Genomic DNA, 22,186 nt, shown 5'->3' with positions numbered 1-22,186 from the left:
TTCATCTTGATATAAATGAGTAACATTTTCTTTGGTCTATCTGTAAATCTGTAATGTCTTACCTGTGGTTAGTCTGGCGTTGGAAGTGCTGTGTCGATGCTCTGACTCTCACCACAACTGAACTTTGAATGTGGGCTTCTCCTGAACAAATAGACCAGTTCAAACAACAGACCCAAAAGGCTGTGACGGACTGCAAACCTTTACTCTTCACAACTCCAGTGCACTCCCCACATTATGTTTTGTAACGTATCACCAAAATGAATGAATGATCAGCAGAGAAATACGTTGTCGGGCGCTAAATGTTACCATAACCGTAGAAAGGAATCACACAGACTGAGATCATTTCCCTCTTCGATTGATTGCCTTCCCTTTGTTAATGTTTTCTTTTTCTTTTTTTTTTGTTTGTTTGTTTTTTTTTTTGTCTTTTCCAAACCACAGTTGACCAGGCGGCTTCCGCCAATCAAAGAGGCCAAGCCCCGCCTCCAGAAGCTGTTCCGGGACTTCTGGTTGTACTCTGTGGTCATGGGTTTTGCTGTGGAGGGATCAGGTAAAGCAAAGGCTGATTGGGGCGAGAACCATCATGTTGTTTACCATGTAATTAAACGTTGTTTGCAATGATTAATCCGGTGATCACAAAACAAAAAAGTGGTGGAGCCACACAATACCTGAGGTGGGGGGGGGGGGGAGTAATAATCTGCTCCTGTAACAAACCTAATCAGTTTAAAATGTTGGTTCATCGCTACACGCTGCCAAACCAACGTTTCGTTTCTGGCAGGGCTATCCCCGATAAGTACAAGGGAGTATGTTAATATATCACAAAATGCAAAATTGTGATTTCACAACTGATATCGAGCTCAGACATGCGTCTGATGTCCAAGTCAGCCCTGTAAAGTCTTTGTATGAGCAGTTTGAGCATGGTAGGTTTGATGGCCATCTTTAATGAAATATACATAACAATAACTAATTCAAAGCTTACTTGTTGAGGGAAAAAGAGGAGAAAAAAAAATCTTGACATCCAAATGTCAAGATTCCGTTATCAGAGAAGACAAAGATCCATTAGTGGTCATCTCTAGTGGTCACTTATAAAAAATCGTCACTGTTGATGTTTTGAATTTTCTCTTACCCCATTACGACCTCTGTCCTTTTGTCTCCTTTAGGGCTCTGGCCTGAGGAATGGTATGAGGGCGTGTGTGAAATAGCCACCACGTCTCCCCTCCTCACCTTCCCCAGCGGCGAGCCGCTCCGCTCCGAACTGCAATATAACTCTGCACTGAAAAACGATACCGTCACACCGGTAGGGCCCGCGTCCTTGTAGCCGATACGACTCACGTGGTTCTTAGAGGAAAATCTATTCAGACGCACGAAAACAAACACTACACGAACGTAACATTTTTGGGGTTTCTGTTCCCAAGGCTGAGTTGAGTGAGCTGCGTTCCACCATCATCAACCTCCTGGACCCGTCTCCGGAAGGCTCTGCCCTCATCAACAAACTGGACTTTGCCATGTCCACGTACCTGCTCTCGGTCTACCGATTAGAATACATGAGGTGAGCTGGGTTATGCTTCATGTTCTGCTCTCCAGCAATTCAACACCTGCTGTGACCTTGTCCGACGTTCAACACTCTGTGCGGGTTTTGCGTCAGTCGATATAATCACATTATGCAAAATGTTTTCCTTGTTTATAATTTCTTGGAATTTTAGGATGCTGCGTTCCAATGACGCTGACAGGTTCCAGGTCATGTTTCGATATTTTGAGGACAAGGCCATTCAGAAGGACAAATCTGGTGAAGACTTTACTATAAACACACTCCCAAACATCATTGTTTTATTATTATTATTATTATTATTATTATTTTTATTATTATTATTATTATTTATATTGTTATTATTATTATTATTATCGATAATTATTTTTTGCATTGCTTTTCACAGGAATGATGCAGTGTGTCATTTGTGTTGGTGACAAGGTGTTTGACGTCTTCCTCCAAATGATGGCCGAGAAGGTAAATGTCTTGGCAGGAAAATGAACGTGACTGGAGGGCCATCTTCGTTAACGTGGCGCTTGGACGGTTATAGTTACGTGACGTTGATACAAATGAAACTTTCCTTGTTGAATGTTTCATTAGCCCAAGACCAAAGAGCACGAGGAGGAACTTGAACGACATGCACAGTTTCTGTTGGTCAATTTCAACCACACCCACAAGAGGATCCGCAGAGTGGCAGACAAATACCTTTCGGGCCTGGCAGAGACGTGAGTGTCTGTAAGCCCCAAACGTTGCCACCCTCCAAAAAAAACCATTGTATATCTGACCCTGACTGTTTTACCACTTTGCTGCTCCTTCATTAGCTTCCCACACCTGCTATGGAGCGGCCGTGTGTTGAAGACCATGTTGGACATTCTGCAGACACTCTCTTTGTCCCTGAGTGCTGTAAGTAGCACAAAGACTTCAGTGTTGAGTTGGAATCACTGTAATGGATGACAAATCATTCAGTCATTTAAATTAAAAAAGGAGGATAAAAATAATAACAAAATAAAATACGATGAAAATAAAAGGAAAATGTCAAATATATACAAATAGCCAGATATAATAGTCAGATATTTTAAATATAAAAATAGGATACTATGCACAGGATGATTGTTATGGTGTATAGGTTAAAAATTATAAATTATAATATGAATTATTATGATGAGTGACATTTATAGCTATCCTGGTATATTATGTTATAATATAATATAAGGCATGTTTTCTTTGAACAAACCGATTGACATCCAGAAGAGTTAATCTGCTCTGTAGCAATGGGGGGAAGATTGTAGTTGTGCTGAATAACTTGTAGATAAGGAGGTTTCAACTGGATGGGTTTAAATTGATTAATTGCTGGAAAAGAGTTCATGTCTTCGGTCAACTTAGCATTTGTAAAAAAAAAAAAATAATAATAATTTTCATAAAGGAATCCAGTGATTATTCCACTGGTTAAACAAAGACAAATCTTTTTTTTTTTTTTTGGGTTCTGACTTAACTCTAGGCTGTTGCTGACATTCCTTTCCCCGTGTTCAGGACATTCACAAGGACCAGCCCTACTATGACATCCCAGACACCCCACACAGGATCACTGTCCCGGACACATATGAGGCCAGGGAGGTGAGCTTGATCTGCGTTTACACTTATGACCACTAGGCGGCAGCAGTGTATTGGGGATGTTCCACCTCTAGCAGGTTAAGCATCATTTTTTTGTGATAAAGGCTAAAGGTTTCAGTTAAGACATTACCCCATTCTTCTCAATTATGGGGGACAATCCGGCAAAAATTTAATTTTAGTTTTGTAATGTCATGTTCCTTATTAAATTGATATTTTATTTGTCTCCTAGAGCATAGTGAAAGACTTTGCTGCTCGCTGTGGGGAGATCTTAAAGGAGGCGATGAAATGGGCTCCGTCTGTCACAAAGTCCCACCTACAGGTCAGTTTCTGTAACCTAATTTTTGCCTTTAAAATCTAGTTCTCCAGTAATGTCCCCTGGATAACAGTGTTTTATTTTTGTAAGGAATTGCAAACAACTGTCATGAGTTTTCATCAAGTTATTATTATTTTTTAAATCTTTTAAAATGATTCATAAGCCCGTTGGACACAGCCATCAGGAGCAATTAGGAATTAAGTGTCTTGCTCAAGGACACGACAGTATGCTAGCAGGAGGTGAAAAGCTTCGGACAACCTTCGGATTACTAGACTACCTCAGTCCCCATAGTTATTTCTATGAGTTCTCTCTTTCCCCCTATCTGTTTTCCTGTTTCTGATGCTCTTTCAATCTCTGTCTCTCGGTCTCTCGGTCTGTCTGTGTGTCTGTGTGTCTGTGTGTCTGTGTGTCTGTGTGTCTGTGTGTGTGTGTTCGTTTTCTGGTTATGCAGGAGTACTTGAATAAGCATCATAACTGGGTGTCAGGACTTTCTCAGCACACCGGCCTGGCCATGGCCACAGAGAGTATACTACACTTTGCTGGCTACAACAGACAGAGTACTACTCTAGGCGTGAGTATTACACATGCACGCAAGCATGCACACACATGCATGCACGCAAAGTTAAACACACACATTTGTTCATTGACCTTGTCGTGGGAGCCTAGATCTAAAGCCCATGAGTTGACAGTGAGACTAGATTTAATGGCAATTGGCACCAGCTTAAAAAAAAAACCAAATGAACCTTCTCTTCTTCTTACAAGCTACTTAGGTTTTTGGTCTTTAAGATTTGACGCTTTTTAACCTTTTTTTTTTTTTTTCATTAACATTCGTAACTTTACATATAACAACTGTGCAATTTGGCCGCTTTCTTTTGAGCCACAAAGTGTCGGTAACACAGTGTACTTTTATGTCATGCATTGTTTACGTGCTTACGCGTATGTTGTTTTATTGTGTGTTTCATACCATATTTACATATCCTATAGAGCTGTAAACACCGGCATGTATTCTAGATGTTTGCAGTAAATTGTACCTCCATGTGTGCATGCGTACTAGTTTTCCCATCATTTTGTGTATTTTGGGCTTTTATTTGTTATTGGGCCTTCATGCTGCTTCATCTGTCTTTTCATTTGCTTCATTTGTTGTATTTTGTCTCTATTAAACTGCAACGAACCGCCTACCTGGTTGCTTGGCTGGTTGCCTCGTTACTTACCTGCAATGGACTGATGGTTTGCTTGGCCCGGTTGCCAATTTGGCTAACTGGTTATCCTCCGCCGTGTGGCCGACTATAGGCTGCTTTCCCTCAGGTTGGTCTGACACTTGAAAATACAGCAAGGCAAGACACAGGCATGATGCCGTCAGTATAGAGCAGAGTTACTGTACACCCAGCTTTCTTAACTCACCAAACCTGTGAGTGTTTGGGATCAGCCCTAAGTGTCCCTGAACTGTGTTCACTTCCTAGACCACCCAGCTGACTGAACGGCCGGCGTGTGTGAAGAAGGACTACTCCAACTTCATGGCCTCGCTCAACTTACGCAACCGCTACACGGGCGAGGTGACGTCCGTTTTTTTAAATGTCGATGTGACGATGTGCAAGGGTGACTTTCCATGCCAACAAAGAAGGGACCTTTTATCCACAGCAGTGGTTGGTGGTTATGTATCCCGAACTACAACAACCTACTGTGATGACATTTTCAACTGATTTACCTCAAAATTTTGCCGTTGATCATAAAAAAGATAATCTATCTACCTAATCTATTCACCGCTGGATTTTACGGAAAACTGTTTTTGTTTTTTTGTTGTTTTTTTTAGCAAACCTTTTTCTATCGTTCGGAGTCAAACCCATTGATTTGCATTAGAATATATTTTAAACTGATCCAATATGGAGACGACAGCCTCAGCCAAATGGCCCACACTGCGATCAAATCGAATTCACTAAATATTTAAGATGTACAGTAAACCATGCCTCAACTGTACTGTGTGTTTGGATACGTAGGTGGCTGGCATGATTCAGTTCTCGGAGGCCACTCACAGCCAGTCGGACCTGAACAAATTGATGATCCATCAGATGAGTAACGCTCTGGAAAAAAAAAACCCGGAAGAGTTCACCCAGGCCATGTTCAAGATGGCCGCCCTGCTTATAAACACCAAAAGTGCGTAGCCTCCAAATATATTGCGCTATTTATCCAACAGATTGAAAACAGCGCGTTGTAGTGATCATTGCCCTTTGGCAACTTTCTCCCTCTCTCCTGTCGCTCTTTCTGGAATATGTTTAGATTGTCAGCCTCAGCTCCTGCACCATCTGTGCTGGTCTCCTTTGAAGATGTTCACGGAGCACGGCATGGAGACTGCGATCGCCTGCTGGGAGTGGCTCTTGGCGGCACACAATGGAGTAGAGGTGCCGGTACGTGTATTCTGTACTGACAAACCGGAAACGATATCACAATCTTATGGAAGTCCTTAAGTCTGAGCCGTTCGTATAGCGGGGTAGACAATAACTTCAAGATCAGCTATTTTCAGCTATTCTCAACCCGTGCTCCGCCCAAGCGGTCCGGTCCTGATTTTCTTGAAAAACTTTCGAAATGCAAAATGCAATCCACGTAAAGCCCTCAATGATCATCTTTTTTCCCTAGTTCATGCGCGAGATGGCTGGAGCCTGGCAGATGACTGTGGAGCTTAAAATGGGGCTTTTCTCCGAGGCCAAAGTCGAGGCAGATCCACTGGCCGCCTCCGAGGAGAGTCAGCCCACGCCCTGCCCCCCCGATGTCACACCTCACTTCCTCTGGATAGAGGTCTGCGACGACGACAAGCACACTGCCGTCTGCCCATTTAACCTCCAGACCTGTATTGACCCTCAACAAAACCCTCACCTCTTCTTTTCCACGTACCCTCTCTTTCCTTCCTGATTCTGTCGGTAGTTCCTGGTCCAGAGGTTTGAAATTGCCAAGTACAGCAGCGCCGACCAGGTGGAGATATTCACCGCCATCCTGCAGCGGTCGCTGTCACTCGGCGTCGGTGGCGCCAAGAGCCGCCTGAACCGGCACGTCGCTGCCATCGGACCCAGATACAGGTAGAGGGCGTCGGCCCAGCGGCGGCCACAACGAAGGGGCTGCACCGTGCACGCTGATATGCTGTAACAATCAGTGGTGCTTGTTCAATATGTCAGCGTGGTGCTTTTCATCCAGGTTGCTGACACTGGGGTTGACCCTGCTGCACGCGGACGTCGTGACAAACGCCACCATCAGAAATGTGCTGCGAGAAAATATCTACTCCACAGCCTTTGACTACTTTTGGTAAGAATCAAGCATAAGCATAATAGTACCACCTTATTAAAAGAGTGCAATCTGTCCCGGCTTCTTTCTGTCTTCCTGCCCCTGACTCATCCATTAATGTCATTGTTGCTCCCATTTTTTCTCTAGTGTCGCCCCCAAGTTTCCCACTCAGACGGAGAAGAGTTTGAGAGAAGACATCAGTATAATGATCAAGTTTTACGCCAGCCTGCTCTCAGACAAGAAGTACCTGGCAGCCAACCAACTGGTGCCTCCAGGTACAGCAGTGCAGAAGCTTACAATCACATTCCCACTCCATTCTGTAACATAGATAAATGTTTAACTTCTAAAGAGACGCAAGATGGCGCATTGTTTAATAGCACTTTAGCCCCACAGTGGGAAATAACTTTAGTCAAAAATTAAATGGTTTGGTTTTTGTTTAAAGTTTGTTTCAGTTGGTCACATTTGTGACCTCACAGTTCTGAAAATTTGTCAAGCTCTGGGCTCGGCCAGATATAATTAGAAATAGATATTGTTATTATATTTGGGCCTGCTCTTACATAATAAAAACAACAGTAAAGCACTTTCTTGCCCATAAAATAGATCGACATTAAACCTTAACTTTTACACAAACAAGTATTATGTTTGCACATGAGGTATTGTTGAAGCGATTGCACGGCGGATGGAGGAATTGACAGCCGCTTGTGTTGCGCAGACCCCCAGGACGTGTCTGTGAACAGCCTCTCTGTCGTCGCGGTGACGGACAGCAGGAGCAACCTGGACGCCGCAGTGGGCCAGAGGCAGCAGGTCGCTCAGGGATGGATCAACACGTACCCTCTGTCCTCCGGGATGTCAACCATATCCAAGAAGTCTGGTACGAAACGCACTGCATCCTACAACTTGGATTTGCGTTTGAGAACTTATCGTCTGTTTAATCGTTCAATTTCACAAATGGCAAATAAGCATCTTGGGGCAATTTCTGTACATAACATTTCAAAGAAACCAGAATATGTCATTTCAGCCTAATTGTTCTATTTATTTATTCAATCAAAATCGAATCGAATCAGAATTTTTTCTACAGCACATTGCATCCACCAGGTGAAGTTCAATGTGCTACACAAGTGGTGTAAGTGTTTGTGTTCTCCGACCGCAAAATGTCAATTTAAGCTGAAATAGTAAAGAGGACTCCTTGAGAGGAGGCCTGCGTTTAAACTTTGACGGAGCTGAGACTTGGGGATTTGCCCCTAATTGCGCTAATGCCACACGCATCTAAGCGATTCAATCGAAATAATTGGCATAACCTGATTATTGCCGGTAGTCGGCTTATAAGTGTGCATGTAAACAGGTCCCTCCTGTGCTCGTTTCAGGAATGTCGAAGAAAAGCAACCGAGGCTCTCAGCTGCACAAGTACTACATGAAACGCAGGACTCTGCTGCTGGCCTTACTGGTAATCCCCTTCACCATGTACATCACATGTTTTTTTTGAAAGACACAGTTCATTCATTCCTGGACAAAACGCTGAGAGTCCACCATCAGCTGCCCCTTCATTCACATGCTGTACAAGGATCTTGTTGTTGGGCTAAATTAAGTCCCCGTCATTTGTTACACTGTGTTGATTGTTGTTTTGAGAAACCGCCTTAAATATCACCAACATTAACACGAGACATATCGATTTGTACGCACCAGAGTCTACAATGCTCTAATACTTTGTATTTAGGATCTAAATTCAGGATCATAATTGTTCTTGACATTGGGCTGTTTTAAATAAGTGGTTAAACATTATTATTCACTTTAGAAAAAGAGCAGTTAATGACAAGCAGAAACCGTGGAGAACCTTGGAACAGTGGTCTTGGTAGATCAGTCCAGCTGTCAGGCCTCTAGTCTCTTGGTCCAGTAACGGTTTTCTTATATGTTTGTCCTGTTGCTGTTGTTTGTGAGGGCGTATGACGGCGTGTTGGGTTTTAGGCTAAATGGGTTATATCTTGCGTGTCAATGTTGTGAATGTCTATTGACCATTATGATTGGGCCAATATTCAATAAAATCAAATATAGTGATATTTGCCCCTATGTGCAATCTTTTAACACTACCCCCACCCCATCCATCTCTCCGTCTGTCCGCGGGACCGCGGGGAGAGACAACAACACCATAATAACCATAATATCGTCTGTTGTGATATTTGGGCGGGACTGCATGGCAATATAAAAATTAGGATATCGCCCAATCCTGTTGACCATTGTGGTTTGTTTTGTGTGGTAATACTCGAAGTAAATACTAAATACTCTACTTTCCTTCCCCCTCAACAGGCCAGTGAGATAGAGCGGCTGACCACGTGGTACAACCCTCTGTCCATGCAGGAGCTGGCCATCTCCACAGAGCAGTCGGTGGAGACGAGCATCGCCAACTGGAGGTCCAAGTACATCAGTCTGACGGAGAAACAGTGGAAGGACAACGTCAACCTGGCCTGGAGCATCGCGCCATACCTGGCACTGCAGCTACCTGCGAGGTACAGAGTGGTCGGTCACTCTGGTCTGGTCTGATCTGGTCTTGTCTGGCGGTCTCGTTCACATTTCAAACTCTTGACATTCAGATTTAAAAACACGGAGGCCATTGTGTCAGAGGTGACTCGTCTGGTGCGTATGGACCCAGCGGCTGTGTGTGATGTTCCTGAGGCCGTCAAGGTACGTTGCTCCATCTCTCCTGTCTTAGTCTCGCCCTGTTCTAAAAGTGTACAGGAACATTTCCGTACTGCTGGACCATCGTCAAGGTCGTTTTTTTTTCTTAAGCTAGGAAAAATAATAATGTGAGCTTTGCAGTAACACATTTAAGCTTGGTAGGTCGGTGGACCTGGTCCTCCATGAAGCAAAATCGCTCAAAATGCGTTTCTTTCTCAAGAGTGGTAAGACAGTTAAATATGAAGTTAGATGCATTCCAACCGCTGCATCCAAGACCCCATAAGTGAGAACTTCCTCAATCATAATGCCTTTTATGTCTTCGTATTCCCAATTTTTTTTCCCAGTTAGCCAACAACCTGGCTCGCCAATCACACTCCCTTAATACATAATGAAATATAAATTAAAAAAAATAAAATTATCGATTTTTTTTTTTACTTCTATTTTTATGCTGAATAACTAAATATTCAAGGCTTGAAAATGTTCCTAATATATTTCTCTATAATGTGAAATGATACAATCATAAAACCAAAGCAAAAAAAACCCAGCTTATTATAAACATCTGCATTAATTGACAATCGGCGGAAGATTGAGAGTCGCGAGTTTCATCATTCCTGATCGTTGTTTTTGATTTAGCATCAAGTAGACCAAGTGTTAGTGTTTGAAGCCCCCAATCCCACATCGATCTCTAAACTTCTGAACAAAGAAGTTTTAAAAAACATCTGAATTTCTGCACCTTCTCCTTTCAGCTTTTCCCCCATTTTAAGGAAGAGGAAATGTCATACTGTTTGTTTAAGGTGTAAGGAGTTTCAGGCCAGCTGTGCTGATCCTCCTGAGGTGGTGGGTGTTGTTGAAGTGACCTCTCCCTCTGGCTTTCTTCAGTCTTAATGATTTAGTTCTGCCTGGCTTGTCTCTTAATGAACCTCCCATCTGTACCTTTTGTGGAAGGATTTGCGCGGTCCCCCCCAGGAGGGCACCTTCATCTACATGTTGATTCAGCCTGACATCTCCTCCTTGTTTTGTTCCAGCCTCTTTAGCGGCTAATGAACACCTCCCTCCCTCTGGAGGCTAGTTAGCACCAGGCCCTGCTTAGCGGTCATGACCTTGAGCTGCTGAGCTGCGCCAGTGTCATATTTTGGAATAGATACGTGGCCCTGTAATGTATGCCGCGATCAATGTAAATGACAGCCAATTTGGGTGGAGGACGAGCTGATTAATTTGCCCCAAAACCACGAGGTGTTGCGAAACGGAACCTTTTCAAGCAAAAAGACGCATTTAGAAGTGGAAAACGAGCGTGAGGCGTTGTGTGCGAGAGCTGACGGTTCATCAGTCCCCAATCAGTCCAAGGATCAGCTGATGATTCGTATTTTGTGTACTGACAACAGTGTTCAGCAGCATGTTCGCTGTCGGTTGTTTTTCATAAAGTTCTTTCCTTGTTTATGCTACTCTTCTGGTGTACTGCTGCTGTCACGCCTGAGGGATTAACAGTGTGTAGTCTTATCTTATTTTATCTGGCCCCATGTTATTGTTAATTCCGTCTTTCTTTGTTTATTGTCTCTTTTAAGTTCTTGGTGACCTTGCACACAATTGACGCCGACTCTCCGGAGCTGAGTCACATCCTGTGCTGGGCACCGGCCGACCCGCCCACAGGGCTCTCCTACTTCTCCTCCATGTACCCTCCCCACCCCCTCACTGCCCAGTATGGGGTCAAAGTGCTACGCTCCTTTCCTCCGGTAAAAATATGACTATACACACCTACACAACCTGTCTGATTTCTCACATAATGTTCATTTTGGCTTGGCTCTACTTTTACTTTTACTCATATTTCTCATCACTACAATTTCCCTCCATTAGGATGCCATTTTGTTTTACATTCCCCAAATTGTCCAAGCCCTCCGTTATGACAAGGTATGGTTCCTCACCGATCCGGTGCGCCGCAAAGAAAACGCCAATATGCCTTCGTCGTGAAGTTCCTTTCACAGCTCTCTCTCTCTCTCTCTCTCTCTGTGCTCTGAAGATGGGTTATGTGAGGGAGTACATCCTGTGGGCCGCTCAGAAGTCTCAGCTGCTGGCGCACCAGTTCATCTGGAACATGAAAACCAACATATACCTTGACGAGGAGGCACACCAGAAAGACCGTGAGAGCTCTTTTGCTGGCTTGCACTTTTCTCTCACTTTGTTGCCCTTGATTTCTCCCCTTTCTACGCAAATTAAGTTATGGCTCAGTTACTACTCAACTTAGGGATGCATGGAGAAACACTCGTATGTGCTTGGAAATACAGAGAATCGATACAAACACTAATCTGAGCATACATTTTCGAGTAGATGAATTAATGAGCATACTATTGGACCCGGTACCGTTATCTGTGCGTCCCTGACCCAGTGTTGGTCGGAGCACACATGGATTTGTATGTTGCTTTATGCTCAATGTGCATGCCAAAATCTGCCTGTGGCCGATTAAAAGGCCACATTGATCGACTCAATGGATCGCGATTGACATTGATGACGGACGTTTGTTCGATGACAGATCGAATCAGAGAATTGAAACGGTGTTAGTGCAGTTTACCGTGTGAGGGAGGGGTGTGGGGGGAGAGAGGGGGAGGAGGCTCGCCCCCTCTCCACTCAGAGTTGTCCAGTAACCACTTGTGATCGGGTCTCACTCCCCCTCTACAGTCCCGTACAGAGGCTTTGTGAGGGGCAGGTGCTCAAAAAACAAAAAAGAAAAACAAAAGAAAAGAAAAGGCAGGTGGACCCCCAGCTCCGGTTCTAGGCATTTTGCTGCTCTGGTCAAACAGAGAGGCACAGCGGAGCGCAGAATGCTGGGAGGGGTAGACCCCCGGGATCTGCACTCTGCTGTGCGCGCATCGCAGGTGCGCCGAGATTCGAGGTTCATGAGGTATTCCTCATGAATATATCTTGCCCAGACAATCCGCTACCTCCACACCCATTAATTTAAAATTAGAAAAAAAAGCGCGCCTGATAAGAAGGGCACCATGCAGTCCATGGGGCAGCTGCTCAATAGAGAAAGATTTAGATCTATTTTGTTTCCTTAGTTTCTTACGCGTATGGAAAAACGTAAACGTAACTCGTAGTAATTCCACGTAAACGTAGAATTGGAGCAGAGTTTTTCGACAGTGGTGTCTCCCGGAGCTGTTCTTTTTATTTTGGGTGTATTCATGTTCGTTTGTTTCCTGCATGTATGAGACGACATTTTTAACACAGCTGAGTTAAGACACTGTCCAAGTCCTTACTCCGTACAGTTCCATTAAAACCTCCCCACCGTCGGGACGCTCCTCTCCCTGTTGCTTTCAGTTGCTTTGGGACTTAATTTAGTAAAAACTCAATGTTTTTGTATCTTTACTTGTGAATAATAAATCCAATGCACTTCTGGAACGGGGAGATCGCACTTGCAACATCACATTACCTTCTATACCTGTGCGAACCCCAGCGCGCCTCCGATAAAATCGTATATCGCCGAATCGATTGGAATTTTGCACGATCACCCAAGCCTAATACCTACGCTTTGTGAACTGTTGTTTGAGCAGTGTACACTCTGTCACTCTGTAGTGGTTCCACATTACAAACTATGCGTTTACATGTATATTTATGTACTTTCTTACCTGGTAGATGTCTGTGGATCTGTAAGATTGATATTTTATCTCTTTGGTCCCCATTACTTTTTTCCCGAATAATAAAAAAAATATATATACGAAAAACAGTAGTCCACAAAAACTCATGACCACCTCGAGTCGAGTCCTCCCAAATGTACAACTGAGTGATGCGTTCACGATCCAGCGAGCCGACATCTCATCTCTCCATTTCTGCAGCCGACATCGGCGAGCTCCTGGAGCAGATGGTGGAGGAGATCACCGGCTCGCTGTCCGGACCCGCCAAGGACTTCTACCAAAGGGAGTTTGACTTCTTCAACAAGATCACCAACGTGTCTGCCATCATCAAGTACTGGCTCGCTTTATAAACACTTTTTATATTTTCTTATTCTGCCTTTAATCCTTTTTTCTCTATCATGTTTCGAGTCCTCCTGTCTTTTAATTGTGTCCTCCAGTCGTATTTGCACTGTCTGACAAATAGGAGACACCGTTTGAAGCGTAGTCGTTCAGTATGAGGGAGCAGAGAGGGCCTTAAAGTAGTACTACAGTAAAGCTGCACCGAATGAGTAAAACGACTCACTTAATGAATTTTGCTACCCTGGAGGTCATCTTCAAGGTGTTGATGAAATGAAAATCACTGCCCCCCTGAGTCTAGCTTTTTTTTTCCTGCCTTTCCTTGCCCGTCGCCCCCAGGGGACGATTTGATCCCCAAATCCCTTTGTTGTTTGTTTGTTTTGGCCATAGCGTGCTGCGATGTCTCTCTGATTATCTGTTGGTGTGGAAGACGTGCCGCCTTGTGGCTTGTTCTTCCCTTGAGTACGTGTCCAATTTGCGCCTGCACAGTATGTGCGCCGTCCTCGGCTGACGAGCAGCTCTGACAGGGCTGATTTATTGTTGGTCTTCGAGGGATTGTTTGTTCACCCCGCATGATCCCCTCTCGACTCATTAGAGCTATGAGAGGCTAATAGGAGGATAATGGGAGACTAATTTCAACTATCAAGGGTTGAATCGTCTCACATTAAAGCCCCAGTCCGCTGTCCCCTGACTCCCCCTACTTTTTTTACCTCCACCCTTGTGTCTCCTGTTGGTAGATAACAGCGGAGACGTGCTGTCACCTGTGGTAAGGAGCTCATTAGGTGAGATGCCCATACATGGGTGGAAAGTCATGCGTGGCGGCTTGTGACCTCTGCCTTTTTGCCGTTTGTCATCAACAGGCCTTTTCCGAAGGGGGACGAGAGGAAGAGGGCCTGCCTGAAAGCCATGTCGGAGATCAAGGTCCAGCCTGGCTGTTATCTCCCCAGCAACCCAGAGGCCATTGTCCTGGATATAGATTACAAGTCGGGGACCCCCATGCAGAGGTAGTACCTACGACTCACGCAGATCCTCCGCCATGGGAGCATCCATTAACAAGCCACCGTGTGTCACTTTCTGCCCCCATATAGCGCCGCCAAAGCCCCTTACCTGGCCAAATTCAAAGTGAGGAGGTGTGGAGTCAGCGAGCTGGAAAAAGAAGGTACGCGTGCGCACAGAAAAAGCGCATGAATTTTGTTGTTCCATTCCCTGGCTCTCACGCAGGGACCGTAACGGCTGTCGTGTGTCCCCACAGGTCTGCAGTGTCGCTCGGATTCTCTGGACGAGGGGAAGAGCGAAGAGGAGGCCAAGAGGATTTGCTGGCAGGCAGCCATCTTTAAAGTTGGAGACGACTGCAGGCAGGTCTGTGTCGGGTCGTTTACTGTTCCTCACTGACTCCTCACCCCCACCCTTCCCAAAACAACAGAGAAGGGACATTCAAGATGGATGTCGTCCCCCTCTGCCTCTCTTTGTTTCCAGGACATGCTGGCTCTTCAGATTATCGGTCTGTTTAAGAACATCTTCCAGCTGGTGGGCTTGGACCTTTATGTGTTCCCCTACCGAGTGGTGGCCACCGCCCCCGGAGTGAGTCCACACAACACCCAAACTCTGTCTTGGCCAAACAAAGGACAAATGAGTTTCAGTAGAGCTTCAACCAAAACCCCTTGTTCCCTCTTCCTCCCGTGTCGATCTCTGGCCACAGTGCGGCGTGATCGAGTGCATCCCAGACTGCAAGTCTCGTGACCAGCTGGGGCGGCAGACAGACTTTGGCATGTACGACTACTTCAGGAACCAGTACGGGGACGAGTCCACACTGGCCTTCCAGAAGGTAAACACCGCCGTCCCCCACATCCACCGCGAATGTTTACTTAGCCGTCAACAGTTGGCGGCGCACACCCGTGACCTATGAGCCGCACAACGGCTGCCACAATAACAGCGTGTTCCTCAAGGATGGCCCTGACATTTGAAAGTCGTCTTTCACCTCTTGTGTCTCTGTGCCACCGACTAGGCGCGGTATAACTTCATCCGCAGTATGGCCGCCTACAGCCTGCTGCTGTTCCTGCTGCAGATCAAAGACAGACACAACGGCAACATTATGCTGGACAGCGCGGGGCACCTTATCCACATTGGTGTGTTTCTTTTTGTGTGCAGGCTTGTGGCTGTGAGGGTATTTGGCTGTGAGGTTGCTATGCAGATCTTTTAAAGTATTTGAAAATCGTTCCATGTGTAAAATATTCGCAAATAATTAGGATTTTTTTTTTTTTTTAATAAAATAATTAAATTCAGCTATTATTTTGTTTCCGATTAGCCCTGATGCATAATATTTTTTATTTGGTTGGAGGTCACGTTGTCATTAAACATGTTTTAAAGTAAGTGTGTGCATGTGTTTGTGTGCATTTCTCACCAGATTTCGGGTTCATGTTTGAGAGTTCTCCCGGTGGAAACCTGGGCTGGGAGCCGAACATCAAGCTGACTGATGAGATGGTTATGATCATGGGCGGCAAGATGGAGGCCACGCCCTTCAAATGGTTCATGGAGATGTGTGTGAGGGGCTACCTTGCTGTTCGGTGAGTTCGCGAACATAAGTGGCAGTCAGTGTGAATTAAAGTGCATAAAGCGTATCGCTGACCTACGATGGGACGTTGCTGTTTTTACTCAGGCCCTACATGGATGCGGTCGTTTCCTTGGTTACCCTGATGTTGGACACTGGCCTCCCCTGCTTCAGAGGACAGACCATCAAACTGCTCAAGTGAGTTTTTATGTTCGATAAATGAAACAAGGACAAACAAGGTTCCCATACCTTAAACCAACAACAACAAAAAAAAATGAGGGGACCTGGTTCCCCGGAACAGCACAGCCCACCGGCTTCCTTCCCCCAGGGCGATGACAGACGGCCCCCTCCTCCCTTCCGGGAAGTGGGGCCTCGGGCTGCTGTGCTGGCCGGTGAAGGCGTGGCCGGAATTGACTGTTGCGGGGGCTGCTTGTAGGGGTGCTGTGGTGCTTGCTGCAGCTACTTCTCCCCCGGTCCTCCACCGGACACCCTGGGTGCTGCTGCTGCTGCTGCTGCTGCTGCTGCCAGTCGCCCGTTGATCCGCTTGTGGCTCCAGGGTGTCTCCGGACGGCCCCTCTGTGTCCCTTCCCCGTGCTGGAGAGTCCCTGTTCAGGTGGCAGTTTCGCCTACCACCTCCCACTCAACTGGTGTTTTCAGGGACCTCTGGCACAGAGACACAGACGACCGGGGTTGTGGACACACCAGTTTATTGTAAAGAGTGGTCTAGTACGAATAAACCCAGGAGCAGATGGAGACGTGTCATGACAGGCGCTCCTCTCCTGAGTGAGTGTGGGGATGGGGGTTTTACCTGTTGCTCGTTAGACCAACCAATGAGCAGCAGGTAAGCAGCCGCACTCATCCTGGGCCCCCTATGTCCTAGACCCAGGTCAGTTGTGGCTGCTCAAACCACACCATCCCCACACTACAATGTTCTAGAAACATCTCTCAAGTTCTTGAAAACGGCTTTGTTGGGTGGACTAAACTAAAAGTCCAGACCAGACCAGAACTCCATTTTAACAGGGACATTTTCATGATATTGTCTATGATATGAATTAATATTAGATTGTATGATATATATATAGGGCTCCCCCGAAATAGTCAACCAAACGTTAGTTGATGAAAAGTGTCTTAGTCGACAAAGTTTGTCATTGGTTGCAAGGGAAAAATAAATAAATAAAAACTTAATTCAGGAGCTGCGTCTTGTCAAAATGAACCTTAAAACCTGCAGTATTTGGCTGGACCTGTGTATGTAAGGCTAGAGGGCTTTTAATTTTAAACAAATTTGAACAAAAATAAATGTTCAGTCCTTGCTGGTTGTTGCAACACATTCAGAATAGTAATCACAGCTTTTGATGGTTTGCCTGTAATGAACAGGCGGCTTGCTTCATGTGTGCACGCAGCACTTGTACATTAAATTAATATTTTAAAGGCTGGTCTTAGGTTATTGTGTTGGTGTTACTGATAAATTAACAAAACATCCAATCCCCTTGCTGGTTGTTCCAACATTCAGAATAGGGATGTTCCTAACGACTCACTTCCGTGACGTTTAAACGGAAGTGTAAAGTCCGGAAAAGTCGTACGTATATTATAAAAGTAATTGCATATATTAAAAGTGCCATTTGAAACCGTGAATAACATTCTTCAATAACCAAATCTTAATTTAAATGTCCCGACGGACCGGGCCGGGGAAAGCACCCGGGCACCGACACCGGGGAAAACAATCTCCCGTACGCCACATTTCAGTGCAAATGATGTCAATATGTAATTTAAATGTGTACATTAATAAAATAATCACAGGGCCTAATAAGTTTAACCGATGTAATGTTTGACCGATGTTATTAACAGGCGGCTCTCTTCATGCACGCAGCGCTTGTAAATTCATTTATAAATTACATTTATATTTTACAGGATGTTTTTTTTTTTTTTTTTAATTTATCTGTAATGTAGCACAGTGTTAACAATAGTAGTTATAACATTCTTTCTCAGCCCTGGATGTCAAACCATTTTCTGGTGCCCAAAAAAACACATATATTTAAATAATGAAATTATATCATAATATCATAAACGTGTAACGATTCGGCGACTAATCGCCTGAACTGACAACTGATAGTCGACTAGGAAAATCTTTAATCGGGGGCAGCCGTAAGAATATTCTAGGTAGATAGAGTCCTGGTCAGAAGCATTACTTTTGCTCAACGGTATATTCTCTGATGCATGCATACAATTAAGTTATTGTTGTTCTCAAATGCATGGCTTCATGAAATGTATAAATGAATGCTGTACCTTCAGGCAGCGTTTCAACGCCGGTATGAGTGAGAAGGAGGCGGCTGCTGACATCATCAAAGTCATCCAGAACTGCTTCCTCAGTAACAGGTCAGTGCCGCGCGGGTCACAGGTCAAATCAAACAGATTTAATTCAGAAATATAGCTGCAGGCAGCAATACACGGGGTCCATTTTAGTCATGTTAGCTACGGATTTCTTTATGCCGATTTTCGGTAATCAGGCATCAAACTACAAGAATCCGCCTGATTCTGACCTGAGTTTGTCATTTCAGACAATATTTTAAATTGTCCGGCCATAAAGGTGGTCTTTATTCTTTGTCCTTATTTTGTAATTATTTTATAATTACATAAAGGTTTGTATTTATTTGATATAACAAACAAAATAAATACATGTTATTTCCCAAACATAATAAATACTTTACTTGAAAATTTTACTTTATTGCACTTCTTGTGCTAACAATCTGCAATTGGAAGAACTCAGTTAAATAGAGGCATTTAGCCTGTGATGTAACACAGACAACATTTATTGGAAATTAACATTAATTTGGAATTTGACCTTTTAAGCTCGCTATGTTTATCTGTAGGAAGCTGCATGTACATCAAGTTTCTTTAAAACAACCGTCCGTGTTTGCCTCAGAACCAAACCTCGTCGTTGAACATAAGAACATGTCACCGCGTTCTCCGGGGGAATGGAGCTGCAGCCACAGTCGGGAAGTTGACGTTTGCTGTCGTGTGGGGCAACAATGGTGTATTTATGGAAGTTTGACCGATTGATGCCGTGTGGGGCAACAATGACCTACTAACGTATTTTTAGCGGTCACGCCTTTCTGTGGATTAAATTTTCCGATGGGTTACGGTTCCATGAAATCCGAAAAGCGTAGACGTCTCTCTGTGAGTAATTACAATTTCACGGGTACTAGTTTTCCGACGCGCTCCTGGTACTCAAACGCATCATTCATTTGCACAGTCGGGGGTGGACTCGACTCGACGCGGTGACGACTCTCTGGATGAATGTTTTTCTTTCTCGTGTCCCAGGTTTTCCGATTGGGTACGATTCCAAGAAACCGAAAACGGTTGACGTCTTTCCGTGACTATTATCAGTTTTCAGGGTACAATTTTTTACCATTCGTTCCAAGAATATGAAACTCATCATGGACTCGCGGATTTTGTATTTTACGACTTCTGCAAAGTAAGGAGTAGGGATGTAACTCTATTAAATTTCACAGTACGGTATAAACCGTTGTATATGGTATTTCATGGTATTAATTATTTTCTCCTTTGTTTTCTGTATATTCAATCAATAAATAGTTGATATTAAAAAAGAAAAAACACATGGTAAAGCCTCGGATGCGTTGCAGCAGGGGAAGGCGCTTGTCGGGGCTTTCAAATTTACAGGAGAGGCAAAATAAGCAACATACATATCAAAACCAGAGTTACTTGCAAAACTTAAGATGTAAACTTGAATTCACCTCACCTGATGATGTTTCAGCGCAGTAGCAAGGGCCAAATGCTGTCATAATCCTTTCAATGAGTAATTTCCCGCGGCCCCGTTCCACCATGATTTACTCACGCTCCCGTGCTCACCGTGCTCACCGTGTCGTATATCGGCGTAAAGCAGTTTTGCCGCTCCCGCTGTAAACAAGGATGGCGGAATGCGTCCGCTAAGGTGAGGGTGAATCAAAGTTTGCATCTTCAATTTGCAAACATAAATCTATGGCGCGGGCACCGTAACGCAGGGAAAGGCTTACGGTTCAGAAGCGTGTTTGCTTTATAACGCAGTACGTACCTTAAAACGCTATTCAGTTACGTCCCTAGCAAGGAGGAACACAACGCCACATCTTACACGGGGTTACATCTGAACAGAATGTCTTCAATTCCATAAAGACCAAAGAGATAAAATATTAAAAACCGGTAAGATGGTGCACGCACGCACACAGTTTACAACCTCTAACCACTACAGAGCGATTGACTCGCAAATTGGACGTTGAAAACCACAACCTACACATTCATAAGGAGTGTTTTGAATGTTGGCGTGTCGGTGCTGTACAAACATTCGGCTCCCTTTGTACAAACGTTCGGCTCCCTTTGGTCAAATTTGGTCAGTTTTCCACTATTTTCTGCTCCGTACGTGGATCGATTTGGATGAAACCTGAGCCACCATATGTCTGCGACGTCCCGGCTCTAATGACACCTCAACCGTGGCCGTAGCTCCAGCGAGTCGTTCTGTTTCAGACACTTTTAGCCCAAAAAGCTCCAAGGAGAATAATACCAATCCTTAACAATAACAATGGCCTAACTAGCTTTAGCATCTAGCTCTTCTTGAATGTGACTTATTTCTATGTTTGTTCTTGTTTTACAGGAGTAAGACCTACGACATGCTCCAGTACTACCAAAACCAGATCCCTTACTGAGTGTGTGTGTGTGTGTGTGTGTGTGTGTGTGTGTGTGTGTGTGTGTGTGTGTGTGTGTGTGTGTGTGTGTGTGTGTGTGTGTGTGTGTGTGTGTGTGTGTGTGTGTGTGTGTGTGTGTGTGTGTGTGCGCTCTAGTTGTACAACATTGGAAGTCGTTCTTGGTTAATGGATAAATCTTGCCCGATGTGTTTGCTTTGCTTCTTGTTTCCACCAAAATCAAATTTATTTTTTCCTATAAATTCGTTGAGTGTTATGTTTATCTTTATGTAAAAAAAACAATATATATATATATATATATAATATGTTGAAATGAATATTTTTACTTTGGATTAAACCCAAACAAAAAAAAAAACTGCACGGTCAGTAAAGTTTGTGCCAAATTTTTAAAAGCTTTTTAATGTTTGTGAATGTGTGTACCAAAACGGTCTGGTTTTCTGGATAGACTGTACGACCTGTACTTTTTGAGATGTACTTGGAAACTTGAAGTAGACTGGTCTCGGTTCTGACCGACGTGGCCTATTCCATGGTCTTGTGAGTGACTGTACTACTGTGCTTCTCTTTTTAATGGACCAATAGTCTGTGGCATGGTACTCGTCCACTTCTTCGTCCACTATTTAAGTGCTAAATGGCAGTATAGACATGGGTTTAACTGTATTTTGGTCTTGTGGCATCCAAGTTGGTACCTCACCAAAAGGAGAATGGGCCAGAGCAAGTTACGGTTCTATGTGTTTCAAGCGTTGCCAACGTGCTGTGGGGTGCACATTTATCAAAACTATTGATTGTATTGATTATGCTTAACGGTATGCACATAAATTTAACAGTTAACTGTCATGTAGCCTGTGTGTCAATTTTGAGAAGATAACTGGAACCCAAAATGCAGTATCCTGTGTCCATGCGGTTTATTGTAATGTACCTGATTGTAAAGATTCTGGCTCTATTTGTATATTTATATCCATGACCCATTTTCTGTCACCTTTTCTATCTTCATGCCTTTGGATGGGAATGGCTAAATCTAATAAAGATATATTAATTTAATGGCATTCTGTTGTTCTTGAAATATTTATTTTATTGAATTTAAAGTATATACGTCTATGCTTCCCACTGCAATAGTCTTATTCAATTGAGAGGGGATACTGGAATAAATAATTCATTTTTCTCTTGTGGGAAGAAAACTGTTGAACTGTTACAGTGCCACAGCTTCCTTATAAAGCAAGCATGTTGAGGCTGAAATGCCATAATATCTTCCGAGAACGAAGATCTCTGAGCTCTGCTCAGCAGAGCTCTGCTCACAGCGAAGAGTATTCTTTGATCATATAAGATGCATGAAAATATAAGAACTGTGATAATAACCATTCATCATTATTATTATTATTACAGATAACTTAAAACGTAGTGTCGGGCTGGTGTGGTTTGAGCAGCCACACCTGTCTTGGGTCTAGGTAATTCGGCCCAGGATCAGGGTGGCTGTATGCCGCTGCTCGTGAGAGCAATCAACGTGCAACAGGTAAACCCCCCCCCACCCCCCCATCACACACACACATACGCACAGGAGGGGAGCCCTTGTCATGACATGTTTCCATCTGCTCCGGGGCTTGT

General features: G+C 44.2%; 1 protein-coding gene across 1 annotated transcript in view; it reads left to right on the top strand.

The window, feature by feature from the left end:
• The window catches only part of pi4kab (phosphatidylinositol 4-kinase, catalytic, alpha b), a 35,307-nt gene extending 13,722 nt beyond the window's left edge, over positions 1–21,585 (top strand). The window contains exons 19-54 of the mRNA XM_080004171.1: positions 439–547; positions 1,158–1,294; positions 1,413–1,546; positions 1,701–1,783; positions 1,932–2,002; positions 2,126–2,250; positions 2,347–2,428; positions 3,056–3,139; positions 3,366–3,455; positions 3,901–4,020; positions 4,740–4,754; positions 4,910–5,002; positions 5,444–5,600; positions 5,724–5,851; positions 6,081–6,239; positions 6,366–6,517; positions 6,633–6,740; positions 6,867–6,994; positions 7,432–7,590; positions 8,084–8,163; positions 9,021–9,220; positions 9,305–9,395; positions 10,952–11,119; positions 11,241–11,294; positions 11,404–11,524; positions 13,214–13,343; positions 14,209–14,352; positions 14,437–14,507; positions 14,601–14,707; positions 14,825–14,929; positions 15,048–15,173; positions 15,354–15,474; positions 15,753–15,912; positions 16,005–16,094; positions 18,186–18,269; positions 20,539–21,585. Coding sequence (XP_079860297.1) covers positions 439–547; positions 1,158–1,294; positions 1,413–1,546; positions 1,701–1,783; positions 1,932–2,002; positions 2,126–2,250; positions 2,347–2,428; positions 3,056–3,139; positions 3,366–3,455; positions 3,901–4,020; positions 4,740–4,754; positions 4,910–5,002; positions 5,444–5,600; positions 5,724–5,851; positions 6,081–6,239; positions 6,366–6,517; positions 6,633–6,740; positions 6,867–6,994; positions 7,432–7,590; positions 8,084–8,163; positions 9,021–9,220; positions 9,305–9,395; positions 10,952–11,119; positions 11,241–11,294; positions 11,404–11,524; positions 13,214–13,343; positions 14,209–14,352; positions 14,437–14,507; positions 14,601–14,707; positions 14,825–14,929; positions 15,048–15,173; positions 15,354–15,474; positions 15,753–15,912; positions 16,005–16,094; positions 18,186–18,269; positions 20,539–20,590 — 4,038 coding nt within the window. The 3' untranslated portion in view covers positions 20,591–21,585. The remainder of the gene's footprint in view (positions 1–438; positions 548–1,157; positions 1,295–1,412; positions 1,547–1,700; positions 1,784–1,931; positions 2,003–2,125; positions 2,251–2,346; positions 2,429–3,055; positions 3,140–3,365; positions 3,456–3,900; positions 4,021–4,739; positions 4,755–4,909; positions 5,003–5,443; positions 5,601–5,723; positions 5,852–6,080; positions 6,240–6,365; positions 6,518–6,632; positions 6,741–6,866; positions 6,995–7,431; positions 7,591–8,083; positions 8,164–9,020; positions 9,221–9,304; positions 9,396–10,951; positions 11,120–11,240; positions 11,295–11,403; positions 11,525–13,213; positions 13,344–14,208; positions 14,353–14,436; positions 14,508–14,600; positions 14,708–14,824; positions 14,930–15,047; positions 15,174–15,353; positions 15,475–15,752; positions 15,913–16,004; positions 16,095–18,185; positions 18,270–20,538) is intronic.
• Positions 21,586–22,186: the final 601 nt, after the last annotated feature.

This window comes from Zeus faber (genome assembly GCF_960531495.2).
Source record: "Zeus faber genome assembly, chromosome: 7".
Taxonomy (NCBI): domain Eukaryota; kingdom Metazoa; phylum Chordata; class Actinopteri; order Zeiformes; family Zeidae; genus Zeus; species Zeus faber.
This window is presented reverse-complemented; position numbering and strand designations above follow the sequence as displayed.